General features: G+C 57.2%; 1 protein-coding gene across 1 annotated transcript in view; it reads left to right on the top strand.

The window, feature by feature from the left end:
* The window catches only part of LOC144369042 (uncharacterized), a 65,798-nt gene extending 49,788 nt beyond the window's left edge, over positions 1-16,010 (top strand). Inside the window, exons 4-6 of the mRNA XM_078028116.1 lie at positions 11,982-12,854; positions 14,899-15,028; positions 15,804-16,010. Of these exons, the coding sequence (XP_077884242.1) occupies positions 11,982-12,510 (529 nt within the window). The 3' untranslated portion in view covers positions 12,511-12,854; positions 14,899-15,028; positions 15,804-16,010. The remainder of the gene's footprint in view (positions 1-11,981; positions 12,855-14,898; positions 15,029-15,803) is intronic.
* Positions 16,011-16,889: the final 879 nt, after the last annotated feature.

Raw genomic sequence — 16,889 nt, 5'->3', positions numbered from 1 at the left:
GGAGTCCGTCCAGGCCCACGGGGCCGTGCAGACCCAGGTGGACAAGAGCACCCCTCAGGACCTCTTCCACGGTCCGACAGCAGCTTCCACATGGCACAACTTCAGACGCCAAGGGGGTCTGTGCTTGTGGTCACCCTCCAGCTCAGGCAGAGCCCCGGCTGCCAGTCCAAGCCACGGTGTGTGCGGTGCCCACCTGTGTGCCCTCTTCCTGGCAGATAGTCCCTCTGGCCTTGGAAGAGGGACCTGAGGCTCCCGGTTGAGCCTGTACTGCTGTCTGGGGGCCCTGCTGGGGGGTGGGGGCACACTCAGAAGGCTGCCCACCCAGACCAGGTCACGTTCATGTGCTGGGACAGGTGCTGAGGCAGAAGCACTGGACACAACGGTTCCAAAGACAGGCTGCTCCAGCAGGGGCGGGAGACAGGTCAGCGGTTTCCAGGGTGGGTTCCGTGTGCGGGAAGCCCTGGGCGTGTGGGAAGGCCTGGTCCCTAACAGAGCAGGTGTGGGGCTGTGCCGAGGGACAGCGGTGGCTCAGGTGGGCGGAGTAGAGGCTCCGAGAGCAAGGCAGGCCACAGCTGTTTCCCAGAGGTTGTGGGAGGGGACCCCTGGTGGCGGCCCCCGCCCTCACCTGCCTGTCTCATCTGTGCCTAGCAGCTCGCTGCACACCTGGGGGTGTCCTGATGTGAATGTCACCTGTCACACTCCCAGTGGGGTGGAAGGCTGGGATGTTGTTTGGTTAGATAGCTCTGGGCTGCAGGGGTGAGGTCAGAGGAGGGGGCAGGAGATAGCAGCCAGGGCTTTGGGCAGCCCCAGGTGAGCAGGGCGGGGGACATGGAGTTGGGGAAGGACCTGGGAACGTCTAAGAGGGAAGACTGGCCTCCTGTGACCAGGGTCCGGGAAGGAGTACTCAGGGAAGCTGAGGAATTGGAAGCCACATCTCCGGTCTGGGGCTGGCCTGAAGCAGGGAGGGAGCCCAGTTGCTGGCCGAGGCCCAGGGTGCCTCTCTGAGTGCCCTGCGGAACCACGGCTCTGGCTCCTGGGGGCCCACGGCTGCCTCTTGTTTCTGACCCTGAGGAGAGCTCCTTCCAGAGGACTGAACCCCACTTTTAGCCTCTGCAGGGATCGTACAGCCCACCCCCAAAGTCCCTTCAGTGGGAAAGTCCCTGAGGCCCTCCTGGGCCTGTCCAAGTGACGTGCTTTCTGGGGCTGGAGGGACATTCTGCTCCGTGGGGCGGGTGGTGACTCGGGACTGAGCGCGCTCTGCCGGCTGCAGGAGCAGGGTCGTGTCATTTCCCTCTGGAGTCTGCGTGTCCACTGTGGGCAGGGCTTAGAGGGGCCCTGCCGCTGTGCTGGGCGGCGGGAGGGCAGTGCCGTCCTTCTCCTTCAACAGGGCTGCTCCACGGCGTTTCCGAGGATCAGTTTTGAAATGTGCAGTGATTAAAGACTGTCCTGGCCACGCGGCTCTTCTGCCAGCAAGACACAGGCTGATAAGGGCCATCTGTGGAGGTGATTCCAGTGGGCCCCACGTTGGCCACCGCAGGGCCAGCCTGGCCTCATCTGGTCTCCAGCCCACTCCTGTGGTCAGCCGAGCCAGCCTGTCCCTGTGGTCTGAAGGCACGTCAGCAGAAGTCACCCAGGGGCACGCAGGGAGACTCCTTGTCCCCCTAATGGGGATTTTAATCCTGCAAAGCCAACAGCCCGGGGAGGGGCGGCCACGCAGAGCAGGGGCCTCGCAGCCAGGGCTGAGGCACGTTGTGCAGAGCCTGCCTCTGAGGAGAGAAAACGGGCAGGAAGAGAAGGGGACGAGGACGAGGGGGACAGCAGAGAAACAGGAAGGGGACATGCTGAATGGCAGGGTCTGCAAGACCAGCTGAGGAAACAGTGATGCGAAGAGCACCTTATTCCAGATGGGACATGAGACAGGTGACAAGGAGGGCACACGGGGTGGGAGTGGGGGTTCACTCTGCGTGTCCCTGGGGGTGCAGTGCATTTGGTAGCACATGGCTTTGGGTGTCTGTGAGGTCTTATTTTAGGGGATCAGCTCTTGAACTCTCTCTTGGTGGGCCTCACCCAATCAGTTGAAAGCCTGAAGAAACCTAAAGGGTGAACCTCCCCTAAATAAGAGGGGATTCTCCTATGCCTAAGAGCCTCCAGACTAGGTCATCAGATGTTTTCCTGCCTCAGACTCGAAACGAACAATAGCTCTTACAGGTTCCGAAGACGCTGGCTGAAAAACACTCACACTATCACTGTCCCTCCTGGATCAGTGATGGCCGAGTCCCTCTCCAGATCCCGGGTGTGCCTGCCTCTGTAACATGGAGCCCGAGGCTCCCGTAGCTCTTTCTGTGAGTACAGTGTATAGGGTAAAGCATTTTAACAACGCGTCTCAACTGAACGCGTGGACATCTTCCGGCCACTGTTTCCCAGACCGCGCGGCACCTCAGCTCTTCACGACCCCCGCTGCGTGGGGTGGTGCAAGTCATCAGAGATGGCCTACTCTTGCGGAGCTTCTAAGCCAGCGCTGTGCCTCTTTACGTGACGGGCCTGTGCCTCGTGGACTTTGGCGTCCGCAGGGGTCCTGGGACCAGCCCTGCAGCCCACCAAGGGATGGCTGTGCCCGCTCTGCTGTGGGCTCGGTGTCTCTGGGCCACGGCTGCTGAGGGGGGCGGGGGAGCAGGTCCACCCTCAGGCCATGGGGAAGGCCGGACAGGACGGGGAAGCTGCTCTTCTTGGGGAGGAGCCGGCCCCCCAGCACCGTTGGAGAAGGAGGGTGAAGCAGGAGAGCAGAACACGGAGCTCCGGAGGAGACAACAAGGACAAGAGCCTTTGTCCCCCCGGCAGCGCAGCGGCCAGCCTGCGGGCAGGGCGGAAACTGGTTTGGGGAGGGTTCTGTTCCTTTGCCTTCCCAGAGAGGAGCCAGCCAGTGGGTAATGGCCACAGGATACAGAGCGCATCCTCCCGTTCCACGAGGGCCTCGTAGCTGAGGCTCCCTTCAGTGTGTCTAGTCTCAGTCATCCTTCTGTCAGGAGGAGGGACAGCGCTGGTCGGCAGGCGACGGCCCTGCAGAGGAGCCGGGAGCAGGGCCTCCCGTCCCTTCCGGCCTCCTCCACAGCACACGGCCCCCAGGACCCCCCTCTCTGCACCACTCCTCAAGGGCCCAGGTGGCCTTTGGGACTGGGGGGCAGGGGACTTTCCCAGGAGCAGCTGGAGGCCTGGCATGGTGCACCTCCTGCCCAGTCCACATGTCACAGCTGCGGGACCGGCCCAGGCATTGGTGACGACCCCCACAGCAGACCCCCGGCACACGCCTGGAAGAGCCCTGCTGTCTGAGTGGTGGCAGGCTCTGGGGCCAGAGGGACAGGAGTAGCCTGGGGTGCTATCCACAGTGACCAGCCCAGGAGGCCATCTGCCTATGATGACCAGCTCTGAAGGCCAGCCTATCCACAGTTACCAGCCCTGGAAGCCAGCCCATCTGAAGTGACCATCCCAGGAGGCCAGACATGCCCAGTGACCATCCCAGGAGGCCAGTCATCCATAGTGACCACCCCAGAAGGCTGATCTGTGACTAGTCCAGTGGCCACTCCAGGAGTGGCTCTGGCAGAGGAAGGAGGGAGGAGGGCCCAGGTGCAGCAGGGGGCAAAGGGTGAGGGAGGTGGATGGAAGCTGTGGGCTTAGGTGCGTGACGGGGTGGCCAACAGGTGGGCCTGGGGCAGCAGCGAGAGTCCGGGATTCCCGGGTCCCTGGTGAGGACCTTTGCCAAACTGAGGCCTGTGGGAGCAAGGCTGCTCCAGGCAGGTGGCTTCAAGAGGCCTGAGCTCTCCTGGTGGGGATGGCCTGTCCCTGTCACCCTCGAGGGGTCTGGCATGTACTGGACAACAGTGCTGCAGGAAGCCAACAGTCCTGTGCTGTGGGGGACGAAGCTCCCCGGAGCCGGGTGATGGCTAGCAAACCCGTGTGTAAAGGAGACCGCATCCACCCAGTGGGCTGGGGAGGCGTGACACCAAGCAGCCAAAATCGAGCCTGGGGCTGGCTGTGGGCAGCAGGGGCCAGCGCTGCGTCCACTTCTCAGGCGGTCAGGCCTGCTCCAGCCACACAAGGAGCCCAGTTAACTTGGACAAGCTCCCAAGAGCGCTAAAGGAGAGGCAGGCCTGGCTGCCCCGCCCACTGCCGCCCTGCACACAGCCAGGCCTGGGGGCTTCTGCCCGGGCACAGCGGCAGTCCTGTAGGGCCGAGGTCATTTTAGATTAGGAAATTGAGGCTCAAGGGTCCAGACTGTACCTGAGATTCACTTCCATGGCTTCCTGCAGAAGATCCACGCCTTCAGGGAGGGGGTGCACTTAGCTGGGGACTTGTCACCGGCCTCCCTGGACTCCTGGTTTCCCTGCAGGAAGAGGGAAAGGGCTTTGAGGGGGTGGGGGAGGGCAGACGGGCTGCAGTGTGACCATCCCCAGGAATCTCTGACCACGGCATAGGTCATCCCTCCAAGGCCAAAGGCCTCTCCTCCCCAAGAGCCCCACTTCCTGCTGGCTTCATATGGAGCTCACCCCGATGTGCCTCCCAGGTCTGTCCCCCACACAGCCTGGCAGTGAGGGGCCGTGGTCTTCTGCCTCGCTGGCACAGAGGGTCCACTGAGCTGTGGGTGAGTTTTGATCTTGGACAGACGACGTCCACTTCCTAGGAGCAGAATCATCTAACGGCTCTAATCTCCGGTCTGTTGGTTTCATTATTTAAACCAAAATGAAATGTGACCCAGAGTGAGAAACAAGACCAAATGTGCAGCCGAGAGCCGCGACGAGGCAATTACAGCCCAGCCGGCGAAGCAGGGCCCCCTCCCGGGACAGGATCAGGAGTCCCCCCAGGTGGGAAGGAGACATAAATGGCTATTGCCAAAGCGAGCCTGTGGGAAATCTCACCATAATGGCACATTTGGAGAGAACAAATCAACTCCCAGGCTGTTCCGACTGTGGCCGTCCAAAGCTGGCGGCCTGGCAGCTGCGCCCTGCCAGCTCATTATCACACGACTCTCATTTCCAGCCCTGGAGGGCTTTGTCGTCACTCTCCAGAAGCCCAGGATGACTCTCTGCCAAGCCAGAGGGTGAGGCCAGAAGTCCTTTGGGGGCATGTGCCTCTGAAAGGGAGGGTCATTGGGGTGCCCGGTGCAGAGGTTGGGACCTCTGCTGTGGTGTCCCACACGTCATTTCCAGGTGGTGGTGGGGGGCCCTGGAGGTAGAGGGTGGCATGGCGGGAGTGTGGGGTCTGAGGAAGATCAGGGTGGAGGCAGGGAGCCTGGGCGGGGAGGAGGGGCCTCTGTTCTCCTCTAAGGGCAAGTCGACTTCAGCTCACCTTGACCCCAGGGTCTTGATCCAGTTGGTCCCCAGAGTCCTCTGACTGCTACTGTTCTCCACGTCTCTCTCCACCTGCCTCATGGGCCTCCCCATCCCTCTCTCCAATCCCAGTGTAGCCCGTCTCCCAGAGACTAGCTCAATTTCTATCTTCCAGGATACAGCAATTATGATAATGCTGAAGATGATAGTGATGGAGGTGATGATGTCAATCAAAGTGGTGGTCATGAAGATAATGGTGGTGATGATGGTGGTGGTGGTGGTGATGGTGATGATGAAGATGATGGTGGTTATGGTGGTGATGATGTCGATCAAAATGGTGGTCATGAAGATGATGGTGGTGATGATGGTGGTGGTGGTGGTGATACTGATGATAAAGATGATGGTGGTGATGATGGTGGTGGTGGTGATGAAGATGATGGTGGTGATAATGGTGGTGGTGGTGGTGGTGGTGATGAAGATGATGGTGGTGATGATGATGGTGGTGGTGGTGATGCTGATGATGAAGATGATGGTGGTGATGATGGTGCTGGTAATGATGATGGTGGTGGTGGTGGTGATGAAGGAGGTGGTGGTGGTGGTGATGATGATGGTGATGGTGGTGATGCTGATGATGAAGATGATGGTGGTGATGATGGTGCTGGTAATGATGGTGGTGGTGGTGGTGGTGATGAAGGAGGTGGTGATGGTGGTGGTGGTGATGAAGATGATGATGGTGGTGGTGGTGATGAAGATGATGATGGTGGTGATGGTGATGAAGATGATGATGGTGGTGATGGTGAAGAAGATGATAATAATTACACTGCTAAATCCCTGACACTGTGCTTACCAGGCGTTCTGTGTAAGACCTCACTTAATCCTCATATTATTCCTGTTTTACAGGTGAGGACACAGAGACTTGTAGAGGTGACTGCCCATATTCATCTGACTCCCTGCTCTGATGGCCTGTCACCCACGGGCACTTACTCAGGCTGACCCTGTCCACCTTCTGACACCGGGAAGCATGATGTGTATCTTTGGTGGCCAGATCTTCTTTCTGCTCATCTGGGCTGCCAGTGTCCCGCCCACTCTTGCACCCCGCCAGGCTGTGGGGGTGCCTTCCTGCGTATGTGTCACAGGAACAGGGGCGATCTTGACCAGAGGGGTGGAGCAGAAGGGGGGCGTTGGGGAGCAGAAGATGGTGGCTTGTGCCTGTACAAGAGGGCAGACCGTGAGGCTGGGGCAGCGGGAAGGGCGAGTGCACACGCGGGAACCCAGGGAGGGGAGGGCTCCCTGGGTGGCACGGCGGCAGCAGTAGCGAACTTCACCAGGGGCACCTTTACCCCAGTAGGCCCGGCCCACCCTGCCAGCCTTCCTGGGGCTCCCAGACGCGGGCCTCTGGTTTGTATTTATCTTCCTGTGTCCTGGAGAGGTGACTGAGGGACGCTTTAGCCTCTCCGTCCCTGGGGACAGGAGGACTTCTGAGTCGGACAGGAGGAACCATTTATTTTGCTTTGCTAAATGCCATGGGCACCTTCCCGTGCCCATATTGACAAGCATGTGTCAAGGTAAGCATCACAACAGTGCTGGGCAGGGAGGGGGGAGGGGAGAGGCTGCCCCCGGACACTAGAAGCCTCACAGATTTCAGGAAAAACTCACTTGAAACTGTCACCACCAGAAAAGCACTCGTTTTAATTTATTCCTCACCTGAGTTCACTGGCTTGGAGAGCCCTGCTGCGTCAGACTGCTCCTGGTGCCTCAGAGCAATCCTGTGAGGGACATGAGCGTCACGTCCGCCCTACAGAAGAGGACACTGGGCCCAGAGAGCTTCAGCAGCTTTCCAGGGCCACAGAGCTGTCGGGGCGGGCTCCTCTAAAGATGTGCCCCCCACCATTCCTCTCCGAGGTGCCTGAATCCAGGCACAGGGACTCCTACCTCTAACTGGAGGGACCACACCTTAAAACACAAGGGGAGTCCTGAAGGACAAGCTACGGGGGAGGGTTGGTGCCAGCCGGCTGTCCAGGTCAGGAAAGCAGAGCCACCAGCTGGTCCTGCAGGAGCCGAAACCAGGCAGCCCTGCAGAGAGAAGCCTGGGCCTGGGGTCTCCTCCTGGGAATGGAGACAGGAAGCTCAGAGCGTGTGCTCAGGGAGGGCAGGGCAGAGACTGGCCACTCCTGACCTCCAGACACTCCTGCTGTTCCTCTGAGGCCACATGCCAGGGGCCGTCTCCTGGGTGAGGTCAGTAGGATGGGTCTCCAGAGACTCTGGGCTGGGGGCCACAGGGCCTTGGAGCTTGACATCTTTGTCTCCCCCCCACTTGGTCAGGCACTGGCAGGCAGAACTGTGATTCTCCTGAGCCACGTTGCCCCCTCCTCTCTCCATCTCTTCTCTGCCCTCACCCTGAAGGTTCTCCCGAGGCTTCTACCTCTGCCTGCAGGGGGAGTGCTTGTTGGGGCTGGTGGCAAGGGTAAGGAGACTCTGGGCAGATGGGCAGTGGGACGGGTAGGTAGCTGTCCAGGGGGCTCCCTTAGTAGGGACCTGGGGCTGGCAGGGGATGAGAGGGTGCCTGTTGAGAGAGGTATGGGGGGACAGAATTTGGGAGAGCAGGTAAGAGAGGAGGAGCCCGTGCCAGTGACTGTGGAGGAAACTGTGCCATGGGAGCCGGAGGGGAGGGGAAGGGATTGAGTGCCGCTAACCGTCTCCAGAGTCCAGAGGCTTTGCTCTTAGCACGTGCTGGGGTTTGAATGTTTCTCTCTCCAAGCTCATGCAGAGCCTAATGCCCACTGAGCTGGTGTTAAGAGGTGGGTCCTGCCTTTGTGAAGGGGATTTATGCCCTCACTGAAGCAGCTCAGAGAGGCACTTGGCCCTTCTAACTCTCCATGTGAGGAACAGCGTTTGCGCCTCCTGCCACGTGAGCACGCAGCAGAGGGGTCACCATGAAGGAGAGCAGCCCTCAGCAGACGTAGGAATCATGTCTTGATCTTGGGCTTTTAAATTCCAGAACTCTGAGAAATAACTACCTAGATTACAGGATTTTGTTAGGGCAGAAGAAACAGCGTTTGTATTAGACTGAAGGGTGTCTCCCTAGACACTGGAACCTCAGAATGCGGTTTTATTTGGAAAGAAGGTCTTTGCGGAGGCAATTACGGCAAGGCTTGAGATGACATCATGCCAGATTAAGTGATCCTTAAATCCAATAACTAGTGTCCCCATAAAAGCTAGAGAAGAGACCACAGCGGAAGGCATGAGAGATGAAAGCAGAGGTGGAGGTGCTGTGCCTATAGCACAGGGCGCCGAGGATGGCCAGCATCCTACTTGGGGTACACTGCGTACAAGCTGTGCTTCTCTCCAGAAGGATACCCAACCCTAACTCTGTGTCTCACTTCCTGCCTGTGAGATGCAGGATCCATATCACTGAATCATTTTGAGGGTTAAACAGATTTTTTTTAAATCTATGTACAATGCTCAGTGGGCTATCTGAGACTTAGCAAGAGTCCCCCCCCCCCATTGTTCCACCTTGTGCCTCAGGAATTATTCATCCTGTTTCACTTTTGATAAATCTGGGACTCGGGCAGGGTACCTGAAAACCCCCACAAGATCCCTTGTTCTTCTCGAGTCTTCTCCTTGGAGTAGAAAACACCTCATGGGTTGGCTCTGACAGGAATCCTGTTGATAAATTTTGAATGCAAAGAAAAACCAACACATTGTCTTCAGTAAGTAGCCAGGTTGAAAGTAGAGACGTGTGGAGCCAGAAAATGCTCAGGGGCCTTTATTGAAATAGATGACTGTTGGGGTTTGCATCTCACATGTATCCCAAAGTGCATGTGTAGAAGGCTTGGTCCTCAACAGAAGGTGCTGTTCACATGTTGGAAACTTGAGGAAATTAGGCCATTGGGAGAGTGCACTTGAAGGGGGTATTGTGTGCCAGTCCCTCTTCCTCTCCTGCTCTCTTTTCTTCCTGCCCGCCATGAGATGAGAAGCCTTTCCCCACAACATGCTCCCCACAATGATGTCCTGATTCTCTAGAGACCCAAGGTAATGGGGCCAAGTAACCCATTGGACTAAAACTTTGGAAATCATGAGCCAAAATAAACATTTCCTCTTTGTAAGTTAATTTTCTCTGATATTTTATCCAAGTGTTGGAAGCCGACTAACAGAAAATCAGTGCCAGGAGTGGGTCTGTGGCCTGATCATGCGTTTCAGAAAGCGTTGGAAGTGGTTCTCAGGAGGAATTAGGAAATATTGGAAAGTGTCCTAGGAAAAGTCTTAGATGCTGGAAGCAGAGCTTAATGGTCATATCTGTGGGAGCTCAGAAGACCAGGATGCTGACCGAAATGTGGACAGTAAAGACTGTGCTCATGAGGTCTCCTATGGAAAGGCAGAATCTACTAAGAATTAGATTAGAAGCCATCTTCATTACCTTCTGGCAAAGAACTTGTCTACATGTCGTCCAAACCCTGAGACTTTGGGTGAAGCTAAATTTAAAGGTGATGGACTAGTTTATTTGCTGGATGAAATTTCAAGGCAGCCCGGCATTCAGGCAGTGACATGGATATTGATGATATCATTTGGCCATATTTACAATGAGAATCAGGAACAAAAAGAAAAGCAGAAAGATTTGAAAAACTTTCATTTTTGCACACGTGTGCACACACACACACACAAAGTGTATATATAGTTGCAGATAAGGAGAATGTGGTACTAAGTATATTAGCACCATTAAAAGGAAAGTGATTAATTTACATCAGGACAATAGGAAAGAAGCTTGGAGGGTGTCTCAGGAATCATCGAGACAAACAGTAGGCTCAAAAACTTGTTTGAACAGAGAGCTCTGGGGCACCCTGCGTGCATGGGGTTACTAGGAAGCCCTTGTGACTCTGGTGTGCTTGGCTTTGCTCAGCCACCTGGGCATTCAGAGTTTGCTGCACCTGTGATCCACAGAGACCTGGCTACTGCTCCCACTGGTGCTGGACATTCGTGTCATCTATTTGATAATTGTTTTGCATGAATGAGGAATGCAGGAGTTGTAGGGTCATGGAGATTTCCACCGAGATTTCAAAGGCAATTCTGGAAAACCAGGCAGTATGTGATGGGGTTGGAGTGCCTGTGGGCAGTTCCAGGCAGGGACATGCATGCAGCCATGGGAGTGAGGCTGAAGCAGGGACCACGAGAAGTTAGAGATGCAGGAACATGTGACATCTGCCAAGGGAGACAGTGGGCACGAGCAGAGCAACCTGAGAAAGAGCCAGCAGGTTGTGGTGGGGGTCTCTAAGCCCCTTGGCGCTCACATGACACCACTGTGTGCCATGGGTGACAGATGTGGAGTGACAGGATTCAACGTTCGCCCGCTGGGTTTCAGTCCCACCCTTTCTCTCTATGCCCCATTCCTCTCTTTGGAATGGGAATGTTCACTTTGTCCCATTGGGCATGTAACTTGATTTTTTTTTTTAATATTTATTGAGGCTTGTAGCTCAGAGTTTTCCTTGAGTCTCAGAAGAGAAATTGAGTTTGAACTTCAGAGAATGCTGGAACAGTTAATAACGTGGGAACTCTTGGAGGTGGACGGAATGCCTTTTGCATTTTGAAATAGACATGAGTCTTTGGGGGACCAGGGCTGGGAAGTTATGGGTTGGATTTTAAATGTCACCCAAAGGCTCATGAATTAGACTTGGCCTCCAGCCAATGATGTTCTTGGGACGTGCTGGTAATTTCAGGAGGGGAACTTAGTGGCAGAAGTCATCACTGGAGGTGTGCCCTTGAAGGGACCCTGGATCCTTCTTTTCATTCTCTTTGCTTCCTGTTCACCACGAGGTGACTTTGCTCTACCACTTGCTCCCTGCCATGCTGTTCTGGTTCACCCGAGGCCCAGGGTGACAGACAAGCCACCGGGGTGTGAACCTCAGGGACCAGGGGCCAGAATGACTCTTTCTTCCTTTAAGTGGATTATCTCAGACATCCTGTGATAGAAAGATGACTGACAGGGACCCTCAAGTCAAAGGTGGGCCCTGATATGCCCACCTCCTGCCCCTCCAGGCCTGGGGTAAACTGAGGGGGTAGATCCAGGAAACCCACCCCAGAGGAGACTCCAGCGAATGAGGATGAAATTCTGGCCTCAGTCCTGAACTCACTGGTGGTGAGTGTGGGTCTGCTCGTGTGGTCAGCTGGCCCATTGTTTCTCTCCCCCAAGCTTGGGACTTGTGTGACCACGTGCAGGAGTTTGGGGAAGCTGAAAAGACCCAAGAAGATGGAGGCTGAGTAGCGGAGGCTCCCAGGGGCAGCCATGGAGCACGTGGAGACGAGGGTCTTGTCTGGGGTGGGGGAGGGGTTAAGGGAGCCAGGAAACTGCTCTCTCCTGGGGCAAAGGGTGAGCCATGCAGCTGAGCACAGGAGCTGGGGTTTCTCTTCCTCTAGAAGCACCTCTGTGAGCAAGGAAGGGTGTGATGGGGGAGAGGCGTGTCTTTCTCTCCCTGACCCCCCCTCCCCGCCCCATGGACCCAGTCTTGCAAATTTTGCCTTCCCTCTTGCTGTCAGCCCTGAGCTGCTGCTGAGAGACCTGGCATATGCAGAACTGGGTTCTGGGACCAAAATTTGTGGTGCCAGTGTCATCGTACCAAGCTGAGAGGGAGCTGTGGCTTGATCTATTTCTTTCTGGCTTCTTGTTAGGGCCAATGTGTCCACCAGAGTTCACATGCTGAGTCTTAACCCTGGAGGTCAGACTGGACTGCAGAAGGACCCAACCTCGGAAGGTGCAATTTACACGTTAAACTCCGTCATGCTGCAGAGTTGGAATCATTCGGTAGAAGCTGCACTTGGAACGTTGAATCTGATCCTTTCTGGGTTGGTGGCATGGGTGAGGTCCTGTTTTGCACAGCTGGGCAGTTTTCTCAGCCCTGCCACCACCAGGGAAGCAAGTGACCCTCTGCAGCGTGCCGTGCTGCTGAGCGGGCTCTTGGGTGGATCCGGGGCATTTGATGCATTTCGACTCAGTGTATTTTCAACTTACAATGGACTTATTGGGGGTGACCCCTTCATATGTCAAAGGGCTTCTGTATTTGGTGTCTTTCCAGAAATGATTAAGCGGTCACCAGGTGGCCTCACCCTACAAGACTGGTGTCCTAAGAGGGACAGCCATGTGAGGGCTCAGGAGGGGATGTCCACGGAGGAGCCTCAGAGGAAACCAGCCAAACCTTGATCTCAGACTCCCAGCCTCCAGGACTGGGTTGTTGAAGTCACCCAGACGAGGGCACTTGGTCATGTGGCCCAAGCAGATGGGCTTTCCCCCCCACCACCACAGGTTGAGGCCATTAGCTCTCAATCTCTGGTCGACACCATAATCACCTGGAGGCTTACTTAAAGGGCAGATGCAGGGGCCCGGGGCATGGCCGAAACCTGCATGCTCACTGGTGCATGCTACTGATGCTGACACTGGACCTCGGGTGGGATACCCTGACATGGGATGACAGGGACTTGCCGGGCCACCCTCATGTCCCTGGTCCCCATAGTCCTGCCGGCTCCTGCCATCTCAACTTCAAAACGGTGAGGCTGAGTGTCTTTAGACTCTGTTGGTTTTGCCTGCAGGGCCCCGGGCAGGGTCAGGGGATGCTGTGGCCAGCAAGCCACGGGCTGAGGATGCGGTGGAGGGAGCAGCTTTCTCTCTCCCTCAGGACACTTTGTAAAGTCAGAAAGCAGGAAGGGGGTGAGAGAGCCACGCTAGGCGCAATCCCACACGGAGACCCTTGTTTGTTGACGGAGGGGTCAGACAGGGGACAGGGGGCTGTTATCTCTGGAGACCTTTGACAAAGCACACGTTTTCCTTTGAGGAAGCGCTCGGGGGCCGGGCCTGGGTTTAATAATGGAGCCTTCACACAGGAGAGGTGAGGTCTGGACGGCTCTGTCTGCTGAGAGCTGTCTAATCCTGATAAACGGAGCCCCGTCCTTCCTACTGTGAACAGTCCTGGCGTTAGATTAAACATATCAATCCTGTTTGTTACCTTCTCTGATCAGCCAGCTGGCACCTGGCCGGCCCCTGGGGATCTGTCTTCAATGGCCCTACACAGGAAGTGACAGGGTTCAGCAGCAGAGACCGGGATAATTGCTTGTGGTGCGGCCCCGGGGGGAGGTGGCCACAGAGGGTGGATGCTGTTACAGAGACAAGGTCGGGGAGCTGCAGCTCACTGGGGATCCTGTGATGCTTTGGCAGAAAAATGTTTCTGAAATAGATGCTGCTCCTGCCCCTTCAGGCTGGCAGCTGTCTCCAGGCTGAGCTGTGCGGGCCTGGAGCACTGCTCCTGGGGTGGGAGCTGCCTGGCTGCAGCCCCCCTGCAGGGTACATCCCCGTTGACCGGTGGCTGACTCTGTGGCCTGTGTCAAAGGGCCAGCACTGCACCTCGGGGTGTGGCCAGTGTGGGCAGCTCCCACTCCAGCCTCCAGTCACGGCCTCTTCCTGCTCAGGCCCCTTGCAGCGCCCCTTCCCCTGAGAGAAGGACTTGGTCACAGGCACCCAGATTTCTCTCCTCCCCATGGCAACGGCCCCTCCCTCTTGCATGGCCCCTCCCATGGCAACGGCCCCTCCCACTGCAAAGTTGCCCCTTTCTCTCTTACAATCGTCCTCTGAAGCGAATTGCTCCTTCCAGGCAAAGATGGTTTCCCTGGGCAGGTGTGTCATGGCAGGTGTGTCCTAGGCTGCTGGCCCCGCCTGGTCGCTGTTTATGCTGTACCTCCAGGTGTGCCCTCCCTCAGCCAGGCTCGGCCCCCTGGGAGGTCCACACTGGGACAGCAGCTGGCCGGATGGAGGGGTTGGGCCAGGGGCTCTCCCCATCCAACTGGAACCTGTCAAACGGCACCTGCTGTCCGAGTCTTGATCTCAAATGTGAACACAGAAGCTTGTCCCCAGGGCCTGGCCCCTGGAGGGACCTGGTCATCACAGGAACTTTTAGGTCCTGATCAAAGACACTGAGGGCAGCATGTCCTTGAATTAGCCACCCAATGTGTGCACGGTCCTGGGCGGTTCGTCCTGCAGGCCTTGGCCTGGCTTCCTCAGCTGCCCTGTCCCCAGCCCCCTGTTTCCTCCTGACCCACTGACTCCAGCCCAAATCCAGTCTGTGTGGATTCCATCAGGGTCTCCGCTGTGACGGGGGCTGGCCTGGGACAGGGGATGGCCTCCGCTGTGACAGGGGCTGGCCTGGGACAGAGGATGGCCTCCACTGTGATGGGGGCTGGCCTGGGACAGGGGATGGCCTCCGCTGTGACGGGGGCTGGCCTGGGACAGGGGATGGCCTCTGCTGTGATGGGGGCTGGCCTGGGACAGGGGCTGGCCTCTGAAGCCTCAGGGGCTGGCAGGAGGTGCTTCCTGAGATGAGGGACAGCTGAGGGACACTGCCCTGACCCCAACAGTGGAGCGCTGCAGAGGCCACCTGCTGCTTCCCAGAAGGGCAGTCTGTGCAGGTCTCCTCTGAAACCCATATGGAGACTTGCGCATCCTGTGAGGGGTCCCCAGGGGGGTGGGGGGACAGGGCTTCTGTCACCCAACAGCAGTGGGTGAGGCTCCCTGTTGACACTGGTCATTTTGACTCTCTCATAGCATGGAGGCAGTGAAGATGGCGGTGGACTGGTCATCCAGGAGTGACGTGCACTTGTGATTTCCCTGTGCCTGCCTTGGGGGATGCGGTCACCCTACCCCTTCCCTGGCTCCAGGACCCCACGTAGAAGTCGTGAGTATCTGGCCCCGAGCCCTGATCTTACTTGAGGCAGACACAGGTTCTGGGTTCAACTCCTTCCTCCTTCTGGGTCTGCCTGACCCATCTGGGCTTGTCACGGGCACTGACCGATGGCCAGTGGATGGCCACCTTCTCCTGCCTCCCTGAAACGGCTAGAGGTCAGCATCAGCCAACAACTTCCAGGGGCTCTTAGGGCTGAGAAGAGGAGCCTGGGGTCTTTAGTGACCTGCTGGTCCTATCCCGGCACTACCCGGGCATTGGGGCCCTTCTTCCTTCCCGGACGCTTGGTTCCCTGCGGGTCGTGGCCATCAGAGGGGAGCAATTCCTATTTTTTATTATTATCATTTGCTGCAGACGGACCAGTCACTTCATAAACGTTAACAATGACAGATCACCAGTGCCAGCAACACCACAGTCACATGATGACGGTCATTACCCAAGGGCGGCTCCATGGGCCAAGCAGCAGGAGCCGCGACCTAGCCAAGGCAGGATGGGTGCCTGAGCAAGAGCCCGGGGACGAGGGGGCTTGGCCATGCCAGGGAGGGTCCCTGTCCTCCACCCTCGGGGACAGACAGGGAGTAGGCAGGGGAACGGCCACCAAGGTCCCTATGCAGGTTTCCTGAGCTGCCATGTCAAGTCCCCGTGCACTGGGCAGCTCACACCAGCAGAACCCATTATCAGGACCTGAAGCCCCAGTGTGGGCTGGGGTGGTGCTGCCGAGGCTGGGAGGGAGGATCGAGCCCTTTCCCAGCCTCTCTCCGGGTTTCAGGTGGCTGCTGACATCTTGGAGACCTGGGCTTGAAGAGTGTCACTCCTCCTCTGCTTCTGTCCTCGTGTGGCCTGCTTTCCTGGGTCTCTGTGTCCTTTCTTCTTCTGAGGATGCCAGTCATTGGGCCAAGGGCCATGAAATCCTTTATGGACTCAGCTTGATGACATCCACAAAGACGCTGTTTTCAAATAAAGCCACATCCTGGGATCTGGGTGGACATGATTTTGTGGGACACTGCACTGCCCACTACCATCACTGAGTTAAAAGACGTTCACCTGTCCATGTGGGCACCATTGCCGGCCACATGAGCTGGTGGTTTGCTCTGTTTGTCACACGGGGTGGACATAGTGGAGGGAGGCCCTCCCAGTGTCCGTCCCTCTTGCCTGAGTCCAGGTCCTCTGGATTTTGAGGAGGCTGGGAACCTCCTCCCTTGAGGATTTCTGGGAAGACCAGACACACAGGCTGGGGAGGGGAGAGGCTGGCCAGCCACCCCTGGGACCACAGGGTCTGCCCCGTGGGGGGACACACAGGCTGGTGGGGGGGAGGCTGGCCAGCCACCCCTGGGACCACAGGGTCTGCCCCGTGGGGGGACACGCAGGCTGGTGGGGGGGAGGCTGGCCAGCCACCCCTGGGACCACAGGGTCGCTGAGCAAGGATCCAAGTCAGAAGCCTATTTAGTGGGTGGGGGACCCTCCAGAGACCCCAGTGACTACAGCAGCAGGGTCTATGTGAGGGAGGGGCCTTGGAGTTCTTCTGCTCTAATGAGTAAACGGTCACTCCATGACCACTTTGAACACAGGTCACAGAAGGACCAGTTGCCCCAGCCTGACCAGTAGGAGTGACAGCACATTCTTCACCAATCAAAGCTCCACCCTCACCCACTGTCCCAACCTTCTACATTCAAACAATGAAGACAGCAGACACCGAATTACCCCCACTCTCCGGCAGCACCCAATCCAGAGCAAAGCCCTGCGTCCCCCAAACCCTCAGATCTCCTAATGTGACCTTAAATCTAGAAGGCGCTCTCCTGACTCTCAGGGACGAGCCCCAGGGCTCCCCACGGTGTGTGATCCTTCTGTTGCCAGG

The sequence above is a fragment of the Ictidomys tridecemlineatus genome, chromosome 12, assembly GCF_052094955.1.
Source record: "Ictidomys tridecemlineatus isolate mIctTri1 chromosome 12, mIctTri1.hap1, whole genome shotgun sequence".
Taxonomy (NCBI): Eukaryota; Metazoa; Chordata; class Mammalia; order Rodentia; family Sciuridae; genus Ictidomys; species Ictidomys tridecemlineatus.
The sequence above is the reverse complement of the archived record's forward strand: the minus strand, read 5'-3'. Positions and strand labels throughout refer to the sequence as shown.